Source organism: Buteo buteo, chromosome Z (genome assembly GCF_964188355.1).
Source record: "Buteo buteo chromosome Z, bButBut1.hap1.1, whole genome shotgun sequence".
Lineage (NCBI taxonomy): Eukaryota > Metazoa > Chordata > Aves > Accipitriformes > Accipitridae > Buteo > Buteo buteo.
In genome coordinates this window covers 41,779,966-41,796,435 of record NC_134204.1, presented here as the reverse complement: position 1 = coordinate 41,796,435, position 16,470 = coordinate 41,779,966, and the positions used below count along the sequence as shown (strand labels likewise).

The 16,470-nt window shown below is 43.4% G+C and overlaps 1 protein-coding gene across 2 annotated transcripts in view; it reads left to right on the top strand.

Annotated features, from left to right (window-relative positions):
• The window catches only part of MAMDC2 (MAM domain containing 2), a 63,882-nt gene that overhangs the window by 16,362 nt on the left and 31,050 nt on the right, over positions 1-16,470 (top strand). For both annotated transcript variants that reach the window (XM_075020398.1, XM_075020399.1), the window contains exon 3: positions 16,070-16,335. In XM_075020398.1, the coding sequence (XP_074876499.1) occupies positions 16,070-16,335 (266 nt within the window). The remainder of the gene's footprint in view (positions 1-16,069; positions 16,336-16,470) is intronic.

Genomic DNA, 16,470 nt, shown 5'->3' with positions numbered 1-16,470 from the left:
GCACATTGCTGGCTCATGACCAATTTTTCATCCACCAGCACCCCCAAGTCCTTCTCTGCAGGGCTGCTCTCAATCCATTCATCCCCCAGTCTGTACTGGTACCGGGGGTTGCCCTGACCCATGTGCAGGACCTTGCACTTGGCCTTGTTGAACTTCATGAGGTTCGCACAGGCCCACCTCTCAAGCCTGTCAAGGTCCCTCGGGGTGGCATCTCTTCTCTCCAGCGTGTCAGCCGCACCACACAGCTGGGTGTCATTGGCAAACTTGCTGAGGGTGCACTCAATCCCACTGTCCATGACATTGACGAAGATATTAAATAGTATTAATCCCGGTATGGACCCTTGAGGCATACCACTCATTACTGGTTTCCATTTGGACATTGAGCTGTTGACTGTAACTCTTTGGATATGGGCATCTGGACAATTCCTTATCCATTGAGTCATCCATCCATCAAATCTGTATCCCTCATATCAAAGATTGTTATCAATATCTGAGAATTTTCTGAGGTTAACAAATGGCTGGTAGTTTTGAATATCATAATTAATATTTGACTCATCTTGACCAGGCTCTGAATTTTATTGAACCTCATTTTTATATTCAGCTATGCTACCATGTTTCTTTCATAGCTGGCATAGAAATATACTACAACAGGTCTGTCTGATGAGTACAGTTTGGTTGCAGTGGAATTTGCTTTCTGTTTGTTTACATACTTCATTATTAGGATTATGTCTGTTCGCATGATCTGTTGCCCAGGTTTCCATATGTGGTAATTCTATGGCAACACTTGTACTAAGACACAATATGACCATATACAAACTAAAACCAAAGTTTCAGGTCTCCTGGAGCAGAAAGTATACTTTTCCTTTTCAATTAATGTTTATTAAAAGGCCCCCCTGAGGCTGAATTCTAGCACCTAACTCTGAGCTGTTGTGGAAGGGCATTCAAAAAGATGAGGTGTGATTTTATTTGACAATTCAAGCCATGGTGCTACAATGGGAATCTCCTTCATCATCTGCAGAATAAATAATAATGTTAACTGGACACTGTCAAAGCGTGCCCAGTTTGGTTTATCTCACATTTGTTTTGATATAACCAGGAACTCCCACAAGAAGGGTAAGCATCTTGAAAAAGTGGCCCACAGTTGCTTTTCAATAAGAAAGACTTACTAAACTATTTCATTGTCCCATCAAATGTCTATCTACACTTCTTCCCTGAAAAGAAAGGATATAAATTGCAGAGGGAAAATGTGCCCAGAAGGAAATTTTGATGTTAGGGATTTTGGATGTCCTGGAGATTGAGCAAATGAGTAAAGCAGGTAATGAGCCTGACAAAAGACAGCGCACTTCTGCATGTCTGGGTCACACCAGCAATAGCAAGCCTGTGCACGGTGTTCTGTAGGTGAGTGCTTGATGGGGAGTGTCTTCATCAGTTTTAACCACGAAAATTAGTCATTAAGGAATGCACATGTCTGCCTCAGATCCTGCACCGGAGGACTCCTTTCCTGTCCCAGTAAGGTTGCCAGCTGCTTCTTGTGACACATTTCCTCCATGCCAAAGAACAAACGTTAGGTGCAGCAGGTTTTGGTAGTTGCCAGCCTTCTGCCTGTCACTGACCTGCCCATCTGCAGACCTCTACCATATAGTTATTTCTCATCATCTGGCAGGCAGCCACAGGTTTTGCTTAATATAAGAGATAATTTAGCTTGTGCTTATAATTTCTATCCAATGGTCCATTGGCAATCCCTCAGGCCATGATTAAACAAACTTTTAGTTGATATAATTTTCTTTCCACTTTCATATCTGATGCAGAATTTAAGCCCTCATATACTACTGAATTACTTACGGAGGGAGATACAAAGAAGTAACTCAGGTTTGTTCTCTCATGAAATAGCTAAGCGGAGGTTGAGCTACCCAGTTAGATCTGTTTTCAGTAAGGCTCCGTGGGTTTAATCTTCTCCTGACTGGGCTGCACGTGGCACAGAGATGTAGAGGAGGAAAGCAGGTTTAAAATTCGTTGTATGCTTCCACTGCTGGAATCAGTCTGTATTCTCCTGAAACAGCTTGGTTCATGGGTCTGAGAACAGCTGGGAAACAGAGCCATTTTCCTCCCCAGAGGGTTGCAAGGACAACCACGGGCATTTCTTGAGGCCAGTTTCCTGACCGTTAGTGCTCCTGTACTATGCCTCAAGAGTCGGAAGCATAACAAAGAAACAATTCCTTTATTTGCAAAATGTAAAAGAAATTGCAGGCTTTGATTTCTTTTTTAAAGCAGGTTTTTAAAAAGCCAGCATGGATTAAAAAAACCCTGTGGAAAAGAAAATAAAATAGAGCACTTTTTTAAAAACAAGGAAATAACCACATATATGAATATCCCTGTTTGGTTGCTTTCTTTGTGTTGCATGCTGTATCCGTTGCTCTCTAAAGCATTGTGTGCTTTTTTGCGTCTTAAGAATATATACAGAAAATTTATTTATGTATTTGCACGATGTATTCTATTGATCCCCCCTTCATTAACATTTTTCTTTTTTAAATGAAAAAATAAAATCTATATAGCAAAGTTCTGGTTTGCAGTGATCTTGTGAAATTACATTTTCCTAAATTTTGAATGTGAAGATTTTTGGCCTTAGATGATTGTCGTACACTAGGTCGGCTTGGATCAGCTTCTTAGTAGCGTTAGAGACCAGACTTTTGAAGACTGGTGTGCGAGACCTTATGTTTTCCTCCCTCAGAGCACTGTAGTTATAGGAATATTGGCTCAAAACTTTGGGTTATTTCAGTATCATGCATTGAAAAGTTGTCTCTTTTTTTTCCAAGTTCCCAACAGTCATAAATATTTCTCTTGTTTTCCAAGATAAAACTTGGCAAGAAGCTACTCTTGTGGCCTAGTTTACTCTCAGCTTTTGAGGTGTGGAGGAGGAGCAGCAGCTCTGGGAGTTTCACCCTCTCTGTGCTGTGGAAATGTGTCTTTCTCCTGCTCCACAGTAAAGGGAGAGGGTGGGGACCATGTCAGAAAGTTGCACTGATAACATGTTTCATGGCAAATATCTCTTGTGTGTGAGTTGTGGAGCAGCTGTCAATGCTATTTGAGTTTATAGCTTCGAGCAGAGGCTGGAAAAGACAATCCTACACCTTCACTTTTAAAAGATGGGCAGCATATGTGTGAAGTTTGAACCCAAAATAAAGGTTGTGGAGCTAGTCTAATCACTTGTTAACATTTAATATGGAGTTAATTGCCTCTGTAATCCCAAAGATGCCCACTGATACTTCTTGGGCGAGTACAACTGCAAATTTCTTCCATAAACAACAAGCTTTCTCTGCAGGCATCACAAGTTTCTGACTCTGCAGGGTAACAGGCAGAACTGGTGGGATCAGCTGCCGGGACAATTTGAGACTTGAAAAATCCATCTCTTGACACCAGAAATGAAGCGGTGAGTCACTGCCAGTGGCCAGCCAGGCACGCCAGGACTCCAGCCGGCGCTGCCGAGCGGGGAGGGCGGCGTGTGGGAGCGCTCCCGTGCGCTCGGCGCGAGCTCCTGGCTCCGATTTCCCCCCAAAGGCTGCATGTTTGCAGAAAATACTTTTCCATTAGAGAATTCACTGTTCCTGGGGAAACTGTAAACACACAGAAAATGTGTTGGGACCAGTGCTCAACGTGTTCATTGACACTGTATGAACTTTGGTAACACCTTTGAGCGTTCCAGCATTTGCCGTGTCTCAAATAACTTCTGAACTGTACTTCGTGGCAAATAATACGGCACTAAAAGGCTTTCTCAGAAAAACTGGACAAGGATTGTTTTTAGAAAGACCACACAAAGCTTGGCAGATAGAGCAAAGTTATTTCTGCAGGGTTTATTTTCTGCATAGTTTCTTTTTATTTAGAATAAGTATGAGGCACATGCTGCTCAGTTGGGCTCATCTGTTGACACAGTTGATAACCACAACAAGCTCAGGCAGTCCTCCACGCTGAAAAATGGCAGCAGGGACTGGGAGGGCACAGGGGGGAGGATCTCAATGTGCTTGTTTTACACTTAATTCTTCTGTGAGCGTCCATCTATAAGCACTGTTGGTACTAACAGCCAGCTGGGAGGACGTGGGGTTGGATCTGCTGGGGCCTTTGGGGGTCCTTTGATTACATTCCAAGGAATAAATCAGGGCACACATTTGCAAGGGCACCGTTACCTGTGGGTAGTGTTAAGTGCCCGGTGAGATTTGGCAGCCCAAGTGCACTAAGGTAAGTTAATCTAAATGGTGTTTTACGGATTTAGCTAAACTTCATTAACTTCCATGTGATCACGCTAGGATCTTAGGATGTAAAGTAGGTAGAATGAGGCCTAACAGCCTTAATAATCCGTTAGGGAGGAAAAATGTAAATCTAACGAGTGCCCAAAAACTCTATTACTTTGGAAAGTTTTGACAAGCTTTTACTTACTTTGGCAGTGAAATGGGAGTCAGTGAGGATATCCTGAAGGAAACAGTGTCATGAACTGGCAGGGTCAGATTGACAGATTTTTTCCAATGACCAGTTTATATCTCAAGCGCTGTTTCTGTCTTGATAAATGTGTCTTACAGCTCAACCAGGGTATGCTAAATGCCCTTGCAAGCAAATGCCTGGGGATAATACTGGATATTCACTGGAATGACGTTGCTAAAATTTGCCAGAACTTTCACTAGCTTTTGACTTCCAAAGTTATCTAGAAAAAAAATTGAAACATTTGGGGCCTGTGTTAAGAATAAAGTCTGAACATCTGCAATGACAAGTGTCCCTGGGCAGCTGGGGAGCATGTGAAGGGGCAGCCTGAAGGAATTCGTCTGTTGACCATTGCCTAGTGAGGGGAAGCAGAGAGGCCACCACGGCATGACAGACACATGAAGAGTGGATGGGGCCAGACAGATGGCAGAGCCCTGTGCATATTCTGGGTGACATCCAATGGCCTGAATGAATTCAGATGTATGATGTGGTTCACTGACTTGGACTCAGTCCCAAAGAAGAATTCGACTGGCTGTTTTAATTAAAACACAAAGCCTGGGGAAGCTAAAATTTATCAAAACTCTGTTGATTACAGACAGCAATTAGATACCTTGTAGAAAGCAAAATACTTGTCCCTAAATCTCCTAAATGCCTAAACATTCATAACATTCATTGGCATCCATTTCTTCCTGTTCCCTTAGACTGGAGTTTGCACAAGGAGGTGTCTTTTGCTTTTGATAACAAGTGATCCTTACAAACATAATTCTGGGTAGTCCAAATGTCTTGCTTGGAGCTGAAGCTCTGCAGCTGAATCTCCTTCCAGTGGTACTAGAGACTGCAACTACTGAGGCAGAGCGGAGGGAGCCACTGGGCATCAGCCCCTCTCCACAGAGGCCCACAGCATCCTGTAAAATACTTTGGGATCTTCTGAATTTTGAGACCAGTGATAAATTTATCAATGTGCAATTTTCTATAATCCCTGTAAAATCTGGAAAGTCATTCTGGGGTTAATAAGTACATGCAAGTTTCGGGGAAAAAAGCAGAACAAGCTTTCATTCCTGCCTTTTGATTTGTAGCATTTTGTATTTTTAAAATTATCCACTCAACAAAAAGGGATAGAGAGTATCAATTGAAGAAGAAAAAACAAAGCTCAGAGTAGTCTTGATAGGTTGAATTCCAGGCTTCCTGGCCTGTGAAATTAACCTCTTGTTTAATTTTGCCAGTATTAACAGTTTCTGTTTAAGGGTACTCAGCCAGAAGTCGATCACTGAACGTCTGTCGAAAGGAGCTCCCTTGCAGGAGTAGCATTATGACCAGAGCCCCTGTGCTCAACTTCTGATGGATGCACTCTACTGTATGTATACTTTGAAGTGTACTTTCTGCATAAAGGGAAGAGACAGGAAGCTGGATGCATTATACTTGAATGAAAAATCATTTGGCAAATATCTCTGAACATAGGGCATTCAATAGCTAATGAATGTGGCAGTACAACAGGTTATACTTGAAGCTCAGATGGCAAATGTAGATTCCAGGATTAAATGTACAACTACTTTCCATTCCCCTAAAATGTGTGTGAGATGTTCTAGGTATTACAGTTATCTAACTTGGGGCTATTTTGATAAACCCTTGAAAAACTGCATTCTCCAGTTTTGTGAATTTTGGCTCAGTCTGTGTGTACTCACTCATACACATCCTCAGTTGCTACCAGCCGCCTGCCATGCAGGAATGATGTACAGGACTGCAAGCCTAGAAGCATCCCTAGAAAATTGAAGCTGCCAGTGTTGACCTTTGAAGTGGCTAACTGCCGGATGCAGTTTTGCAGAGCTCCAGGAAACATTAGGCATGGTCCTGGTGGTTGTGATGTTCAACATCAATAGATGTGTTCCTTGGCTGCAGGTTTTGTGGTTGCAGATGCTGAATCTTCACCATTGCATGTTCCTGGTCCAGGATGAAGCTTGCTGGGGCAGAAGATGAGTCACTGCGGCTGCTTTCTTGCTTAGAGTGGATTACTTGAGAGCAGCCATTGAGTAAACACAGCAGCAGCTAATGAGCTGCCACAGCAGCAGTGGGTAATAAACTAGTTACTAGACAGTGACCTCCAACAGCTTGTGGAAACTGACGGTGTGACTAGGCTGACTCCCTCAGGTGACCTTCTACCACGTTACTGCTAGCACCCGTCAGGATCTGACTAGCTCACCTGTAAGCACTTTCTGTAGCCAGCTATTTCAGGACATAGATATAAATATGTACTTTGTCTGTTAGCAGCTCTGTTCGTATCTTGTGACGTGAGATCACTGACCAGCCCACCATGAGCCTGCTAGTCATCCTAGCAATCGTGGTATAAAAAAAGAGGATAAAACCACCAAGCTTACAGAAAGCAGTAAACTGAACTCACAGGATTTCAATTTCTGAAGCCAGTGAAACCAAATAAATATTTCAAGTATTTTTTCAGTCTGTGTAGGACCTAGGGGCCAGGTGAGTATCAGAGTAAGTGTAATTTATGTAGGTCAAGCACATTTATAACTTTCCTTAGAGGGACAAGGCTTGTGGGCAAAGGTTACATATTATTAGTTGATCTGATGTATCTGGGAGAGACAGACAAGCATTTAGGCAGATGTGCTGGTTTTCAGGGTAATGCAGTAGGCTAAGTGATTTGGCAGATGCAGAGAGAGCAGATCCATGCAGTAGAAGAGTTTTGCATTTATAATCTTTCACTGCATGCATCCCTGTGGTTTGCAGATGCACTCCAGAAGGCTACCGGTTGAGGTTTTTTTCTTTCCCCAAGGGCAGTGTTGCAGCCTGGCCCAGGACCCCGCTGCACACCATGACCCTGCTCCCTCGTGCACCTAAGCCAAGTCTTGCTGGGCAGACTTTTGTTCCTGCTCGCGCTGGCTCTGAGGCTCACTTGTCCTCTCCCTCCTGGGGCTGCTGCTTGCTGTGAGCAGAGTCTTCCCACTTCCCTGGCTGAGTGCAGGTTTGCTTCAGAATTTTGCTTAGACAGTGAGCAACGTGGGCTTTTAGTTTAACCCCTTTGGAGCATACCAAGGAAGTTTCTCAACCAAGAAGTCTTTGCTTTTGAAGCACAAAAGCATGATCTTCCAGATTAATGGAAACCTGACATGAGGCAACCAAATCGGAGGTTGCTTGGGTTGGAGTATCTCTTTCTTCTGAAACTTTTACTCCCCGTGGTTGTGCTTGTCACTCTGATCCGAGGAGAAGCATGGCCCAGAACCTCCCCCTCTTAAAACACGAGAAGAAGTCCCCTGTCTTACGGTCTGGCTCACCAACTTCCATGTGTTGGTTTCCCTGTGGGGTGTGGGCCAACTGTTTGGACGGGGTTGCAAATCTGATGGATTTTTCTTCAAAAAAGTGCCAAAGCTGTGTAGACTGCGGGTGGGTAGGTTTGCCTTGGGCCAGCTGAGACGTGCTCAGCACAAATACAAAGCAGAGCTCATAGCGTGTTACAGGCATACTCCACTGCATCACATCATGTTCATCTGCAGAAGTAAATGGAAGGAGCAGTGAACAAAGTAAATAGACAACATAATGCAAGGGAATACTCTAAGAGTGAAATTTCATATTCTTTTTGCTGAAGGAGGACAGCCCAGTGTTGCACTCTGCCAGGACACGCAGCTGTGCTGGAAGAGCTATCACAGTGCTTTTGCCTGTGTGCTTGATCCTGGTGGAAACATGATTTAGGAAAGGGATAAAGCTAGTGATGAAAGAGATGAGCACTATGAACAAATGGATGCCTGATGATTCCTACTTTATCTTTTTTTTATCTTTACTATTCCCTGTGCATTGGGGACAATGGAAACTGATTTAGGATGCCAAAGAATACAGAAAAGGCTTTTCTGAATTACTTCCGATTCAGAAATTCACAACAGAGAATCTTGAGTCTCCAAATCTTACCTATGCCCTGCTCAAGTGTAGCAGCTAATAGAAATCATAGAGATGGCTTTTTAAAAGAGCTATTGCAAGGAAAACCAGAGATAACAGAGAAGAACCTGGCAGCCTTTGTGTCAGCAGATAAAAAGTTGTCAAAATTATGTAATGAACAGTGTGAAAAGGAGAACTGAGTAGTCTGAACAACATCTCACTGGGACTGATGAGTTGGTTGGAACAAGCAGAAAGAAAACTTGCAAAGTGTACAAAACTCTGTGAGGTCATTGTGAAAGAAAACAAACCCACATGCTTGTGTTTGGAACAAACATAAGATCTGGGGTAATTGGTGCCTGATGTAAGGATCTTGGGACTTCAAGAGGGAGAGGAAGGAGAGGACCTGGTTGTTGCCAAAAAGCTCTTACAAGTTCAAGCATCCCCAGTGCGGTGGAGCAACTCCTCTAAATCAGAAGCAGAAAACAGCAGCATAAGCTGGACCTTTGCAAGACTTCCACAGGCACGCAGACAGCTCGAGGCTGGAAGGCTTTGCCAGCGTGCTAGTAGCTGTCACCAGATGCCGCAGTCACAGGGTGTTTTGGGGCTAACTGTATGACTTTTATGGCTTTTGACAAGCTTGCTAGCAGCTGTATTTCTGAACTTTCTCAGGGACCAAAGGACAGGGCAGGAGGTGCAGCTGGTATGTAATCCAAGCCCTCCGCTGGGAAAGGAGCCTTTGAAGATCCATCCCCTATCTTGGGAAACGTGAGCCCTCTGGCCTGGTCTGGTGGCTGCGGCAAACAAAGGGTCAAATGATAAATCTCAGTCCCTGGAGGGAGACTCTGTTTGTGAAGTAAGGTGAGCGTAAGAGAGAAAGCTGCTGGGGGAGCTCCTGTTGCCAGGGCTGTCCATCCAGCAGAGGGAAGGTGCCTGACTGCCTGGGTGAACTGCCTGTGTGTTCGTCGCCTGAGGCTGTGCTTTTCTACAAAATGCTTTTGTTTTCAATAAATATTACTCAGCTTTGGGAAAGTTGCCTGGAAACCCCATTGTTCCCCCTAAAGAAGCTGCGTAGCACAGGGGCAGATTTAGTGGGGTCCTCAGGTGCCCTGCCTGCCTGGGCAGTGAGGGGGGTTTGGGCGGCTGGCAGCGGCCAGGCAGGACCACAGGCTTTTGCTGCAGAAAGGTGACAGCTTTAGGCTTGAGGTGCCCCTGTAGACATGCAAAAGGAGGAAGAGCCTTGACAGTAGCAGTGCATGTCAGTCACTGCAGACGAGCACAGAGCACCTCCTGCTTCTCCATCCCTCAGCTATTTTCACAGAGCTGCTTTTAAGAAACCACAGAGGAGACAAGGAGGTTGGAAGACCAAAAAGTTTTTTCCTATGATGACAATGCTAATTGGTCCTAGTGTGTACTGTGCAGTTCTTCTGGTGTGAATCTAACGGCTTACCAGGAATAAAGTCATCTGCAGCTTGATGGGAATGAAAACACCAGTTATGGCCTGTGGGCTCAAGTAGCTTTAATCACGGCACCACCCTGGATGTTCTCGGACCGAGCCTCTACCTTCAGTAACGTGGGCCAGGCTTTGTCGCTCAGCCCTGTGCGCGTTGTGCATGCATCTGTCCGTCCGGGGGAGAACCTGCTGCCCCAAGTCTCCCGGGCACCAAGGGGAAGCGTTTAACCACCAACTCTCGCAAGGGTGGACCGCTGTTGCTGCACTTCCCTGTCTGCCCGATCAGGCTGGTGAGGGGGGCACGGGGCAGACCCCCCAGGGGCCTGGGTGACGGACAGACCTCCTCCTCAAGGCCGGCAGTGGTGGCGAGAGGCGATGCTTTCTCCGGCTGCCTGGGATGTACTGCTGCTACTGAGAGACCTTGCTCGCACAGGAGGTCTCGGTGGCTCTTGATGGCTCTTGATGCACGTCTGGTTTGGTGACGTTGTGGCCAAGGCTGCCCAGAGGGGACCTGCCCTGTGGCAGGCAGGCGAGGGCAGCAAGGGGAAGCCTGCAGCCAGCTGGGAGCTGCACCACAGTATCTGGCACAGGGAGCTGGGGCTCAGGCTCAGTGCCCACTACCGTGATGCTGCCTAGCTTTTAAGGCTACATGGAGCAAAACTTGCTGCAGAGACCTCCGGCTCCGATAACAGCACTCTGCTTGTAGGCCGAAAGATGACTTTAAGTAGTCCAAACTGCATTTGTTTGGCTTCTCATTAAAAATCGCCACTATAGTTGCAGTTCAAGCTGATTTTCTAATCCCAGCACAATATTGCTGGCCCAGCTGAAATATTTGTGCAGGCTTTTGTGTGTTTGATCGGTTTGGGGCTATCTTTTACTTTTACTTTCTTCATGGAATTGTAGGGCAAAACTTTTCCCTCCAATTCAAAAGTCACTTGCTTGTGCAATTTTTTTGCTCTCCCAAGACACTGCCCAAAAAAATTTGGAAAAAACCCACCTCACCCTCCAACTCTTCCTCATCCCTCCAAAAAGCCTTACCAAAATGCATGGTGACTGTTCCTGATTAGAAGAAGAATTTTCTTTAGAAAACCTCAACTTTTCATAGGTAGGACAAATTTAACGTTGATCCACACAGTTCTGATTTTCAAGAGAAATTGTTAGCAAAAAATGTCCACTTTAGTTGAAAAGTTTGCTTTCTACTGAAAAGATATTGAATGAAAAGTGGAGTGGTGAGTCTGAAGCTTTCCTATCCTGTGCCACAAACCTTCTCCTAGGTTCACCCAAAATCTCATTTGAGGTAGCTAGTAGAGTTTCTATGTTCTTAACGCAAACTCTGAACCTTCATCTAAACCTTGTCTGTACACAGGGATAGCTTCCAAGTGCAAACGTCACTTGCAAAATGATGTCTCACTGGCCGTATCATTAATATTGTTAACTAACTTGTCCTGGAGATGTAAGAAGGCTTAATATGTCCTAAAAAATGAACTGCTTGGCTGCCCTTTTTTTTTTTTTTTTTTTTTTGGCAGTACAATATTTAAAAAAAAAAAAACCTAGAGCCATGGCCTGAAATCCAGACACTGAGATTCCAGACAAAGCATCAGTAGATCAATTTTTGTCCTAAGAAACCCTGGTAATATTCTTTCCTGTTTCTGTATGGGAAGTACAGAGAAAATACAAATATAACTGGCAACTTTAAGACATTTCTCACAGATTTTCCGTATAATTGAATGCCTAATCAAATGTAAATTCCCAAACTTTTTCTGCTTCATATTTCCTTAATACTGTTTCTCTTGGAGCTTACTGCTTATATGCGGTTTTTTGTAAAGCTGCACTGTTGCTGAACTAAGTGAACAGCTGTGTCTGATATAAACCCTACAAAGGGTCTAACATGTCTGTGGTTACACTTCCATATTTTTACAGAGGAAATATATCATTGAAAAGCTAACTGGTGATTTTAGTTATCCCAGTTGCTTTTTCTTAATTTTGTCAATGGAATTTGGTTTAATTTATTAGCTAGTGTCTGCCATTTTATCTTGTGTTACGTACAGAGAAAGCAATCAGTGTAGCTTCTGCACTCTTTTGGGGAAAAAGTAGTATTGCTGATCTCAACCCCCCCCTTCCCCTAAGCCAGCAGTACAATTACAATATAATTACTGCTGACTGATGTATTCATGCCTATGTGGTAAGTGAATAAAAAAAATTAAATATAGATTTGGAAAATTTGGATGAATGACTCATAGAGTCAACGTATCACCAACTGTAATTGAGAGAGACTCTGTATGGAACTGCTTATTAGAGCAGCAAAATGAGAGACATGCACACAGACGGATTTTAAAGGTCTCGTTTTGTGAGTTTTACCACCACAATGCATAGTTGCATTGAGGAGGGATAGGTTTGAAACACTGGGTCCTAATCCCCCTTGGGCTCAATATTTTACTTGGAAGTGGAGGAATGTAAAATGAACACGTGCTTGGTCCTGTACAGTTTGATTCAGCTGTCAAGGAGATGACAGTGAAGTTACACAGTAGGTAAAAAGTCATTATAGGAATATGGGTAAAAAGTTCATTACTTTCCAGCCTGAGTAGTAAGTGAGTGGTGAGGGAAAATACATCTGAGAGTCCCCTTTCTCCCATCTCTTCTCCTGGCTCTAGGTGTTTGCCTTCACAAGGGAACTGCTAGCTGTTAGTAATCAAAAGTAGTTAGCGGTCTCTGGCTTTTGTTGTCTGTGAAGAAGCTTGTATGGTGCCTTCACCATAATGCCAAAAAAACGTGCCATTCCCTAAAGCTGGAAAGCGAGTGCAGCATTCCTGTATTTGCACAGCCCCTTACACTGTTTGAGGCTGCATCTGCCCCCTGAGCAAGTAATTGCCAGAAATTGTATGCTTGTGTTTCTGTCATCAGGCTTTTCCTAGCATTTTGTGACTAGCTTTTTTGCTTTCCTGTGATTCTGAGGAGTAGCCCTCTCTTGATAACTTCTGAATGACTGCTATAAATTAAGTGCTATTGGCATTTGGAGGAGGAGGAGGATTTTGAGGAAAAAAATGGTGTGGCATGCTGCAAAATGAAGCTGTATGTTGTATTTTTAATGAGAGATTTGAGGCTACAGCACTGTGCATTCATCAAATTCTCCACAGACTGCTAAATATCCTTCTGTTTACTCCCACAAACAAGTGTGGAAAGTTGTCTGCTTCTTTACTCCAAGGAACCCTCTCTTCGCATTGATTTTCTCTCACAATTGCCCTGTGTCAGTCCTTGAAGTCTGCATTGTGAGACCTTCCTTTCTGCAGCAATAGCACATGTCGTTGCTATTACTGAAATACAGTTTAGTATAAAGGCCATTTAGTCAATGCCAGCATTCATTTGAAAGAAGTTTAACATTAGCATTTTCTGTGCTTGATACTGCAAAGTGCCAGGCTCCCTGATCCTGATTAGCAAAGCATTTAAACTTACACATAAAGCTCTCTATCAGTGCTCCCATTGATTTTAGTGGAGCCAATCACACATTTGAACTTCCAGAACATGCTAAAATGACTAGCGGGTTTGGGGTGAGAACACTCTGTTTCTGGAGACTCAACAAATAGGTCAAATTATAAAAAAAGCAACCCCCCCCAAAACGATTAAAAAGAGAGTTCATGATCTTTGCTGTTACATCAGTGGGGAATCAGACCAAATGAGAGCAAGTGTACAGCAAACAGAGAACGCAGAGTCAAGTTTGTAGTAACATAATCATCCCAACTGGAACATCTAAGAGGTTTTCTTTTAAATCACTATTTTTGTAGAAGAACCTTAGTCTACTTGTAATTAAGTCTTAAAGCCAGGCAGTCATTTAAGCCTCATAGCTGGTAATTTGAGGTCTTCATGTGAATGTGTTTTCCTATGTTGACACTAATTTATTTCTGAAAAAAACCCCCACAAAATCACACACACCCCCACCCCCACCCGAATATTATAAGAAGGCTCAGTTTCCTATGAGGTTTCTCATGAAGTGCAGAGAGAAATAGGACTGAAATCTACACTGAAATTGCCAGGCATGGATTCTGAATTGTAGGTTTCTTTGTAAGCAAAACGATCCAAATTCAGACTAGCCTAAACCCACAGATTATTCACCTGAACTGGATATTGCCACTTACATCGATTAAAAACAAATGTATGAGAAGCATTCAACTTGTGATAGAGCCTTGGTAATTTCCTTCTACCCTCCGTGCATGTGAAAAAACATGCATAACTTGGACTAGAACATGCCAGCAAAAAAAGGCTGTGCCTGCTAACTCTTGTGAACTAACTTGATACCGGTTTGCAAATGGATGTTTTATGCGCTTACATTTTGCAAAGTGGCAGATTAAGTATTTGGCAGGCGCGTTAGGTGCCTATTTTAAAATATTTATTCCTGTGTTTATTTTTCTTTCATATGCTGCTGCAGTAACAAGTAACTTGTACTTAACCAGTGATTTTTTATATTCCTCCAAGAGACTAAAACCAGACACAGTAGATATAAAGAGAAATTACAGTAAGAGGCAAAAAAAATTCCATTCCCTAAAAAGGGAAAGAAAATGCAGCTTTTCTGTCTTTACACAGCCCCTTACACTGCTTAGGGCTGCATCTACCCCCTTAGAAAGCAGCAACCATTTATCTTACATCTGTTAAACAAAAATGTACAGTACAAATGGGTTGCTGTGCACAGTGTCTGCAGGTGGGAGAGGGAGCAGATGCAGTGGGATGCTGTAACATGCGCTGTCCAAGGAATCAGGTGTTGTCAGAGCTGCTGCCTGCTCCTGGCATCTTGCCGGAGTGGGGTGTGGGAGAGGCCTTTGGGAACCTCATAGACAAGATCTGTACCTGCTCTTTGCTTTGGGGAGCCAGTGGCTGTCCATGCAGGTGATTTTGTTCACATTGGAGAGAATACTTGTGAAAGGGCAATAGGAGAGCTCCTGGGAAGCAGCCCCAGGGTGGCTTGGTAGAGTTGGAGGGTTCAGGCAGGATTTGGGAGGGGAGAGTGTGTCAAGTTAAGCAAGTGCTTACATATGTGTGGAAACTGAGAACAGGCTCTGCGGTCAAGTGAAACGAGGTTAAAGAAGAAAAAATGTATGCTTTGGGGGGGCTAAAGGGGATAGGTGTGATGTGCTGCTGGGTGAAGGACTGACTTGGCACAGTCCCTGATAGCTCTTCCAACTCTTGCTTGCAGCCTAGCAGCTGAGAATTAGTATCAGGAGTGGGTTTTGTCTGATGTATATTGCCACTAGGTTAGGAAGATCATTTTCCAGATCATCTGTGGGATGATATTTCAGACATGGATGCCCTAGCTTGTTTTGTTGTTCTGTTGTTTTGTTTTGTTTTGTTTTGTTTTAATTTTCTTTGTCTGTCTGTTTCACTTGTTTCTGTCATTGCATTCCAGGTTTCTGTGACTCCCGTATCTCATTTTACTCTCCTGATCTTAGTTTTGATTAAAAACTTAGTGTTAGTAAAGTCTCTAGGACCAGGCTTCTGTTTTGCTCTGATTTATTTATTGATGCCTCCTTTTTCTCCATATTGTTTCTTTGGCTTCTTTTTTTTTTTTTTTTTTTTTTTGCCTCCTTGTGCATTTTTAGCTTGTCATCGCATCCTTTCTTTTGTTTTTATAGAGAAGGTTATGTTTTAGGCCCTGTTCCTAAAATATCCATCCAGAGAGTAATTTTGAAATAATCCCATTGAGAGTGCTGGTGTGTTTAAACGTAGCTTTACATTTAGCACTTTTTTGAATCAGCAGATTTGTACAGGTTAGTTTTACTACTTAGGAGTGTCTTTCTAGTCGTCATCTTTGAAACCAGAAATGCTTCAGAAGTTTTTGGCTGTGATGTGTTTTTTATGTATTGTTTTAAAATCTAAAGTGTAGAAATGAAGTTAGAAAGTTCTGATCTGTAAAACAACTAAATAGTCCTGCAGCATATTCCTGCCTGTGTAAATTATCTTGTCAATCAAATCGTCTGTCCAAGGCTATCAGTTCTGGAGGGCAATACTTACTTAATAATCTGCTTTACACTGATATAACATCTTTCTCTGAAGATTTAAAATAATTTTAAAATTGTCATTAAAAATGCTGCGAGACACGTGAAGTGATGTTTGTGTGGGTATGGTGGGATATCAAAAGGTTAAATGGCTTGCTTAACGAATGAGTGGTGGTCTGAATCTCCTGACCTAGCCCCAGAACAACTAGTCCTTTATAAATAAGTACTTTTATCCAGGAATGCAAAAGCAAAGCCTCTGACATTTATTATTCTGATGCGTGTCTGTTCCCAGGACATTACATTTCTGTGGATACATCTTATGAGGGTGAGAAAGCAGTGCTGTCCAGCCCTGAGCTGTACTCTGAGGAGTGGAGCTGTGTCAGACTGATTTATCAGATAGCATCGACTTCAGAGACTTCACCTGATCCCGCCAGGCTCAACCTGTACCTGAGGCAGGAAGGAGAGAGCTTTGACCGTTTGCTGTGGTCAGCCGAGGAGCCTTCAGACAGCTGGCTCATAGCTAGCTTAGATTTAACGAACAGCACAAAGAAGTACAAGGTAAGCCTGCTTTTGGAAGATGCCGCAGGCTTTCTGGTGCACGGGGACCGCCTTTTGGGCCCTATTCTCGGCTTTCACCTCTAGGGCTGGCAGGGTGTGAGTCAGTCGACCCCTCTGTCCCTAAAATCAGCGACC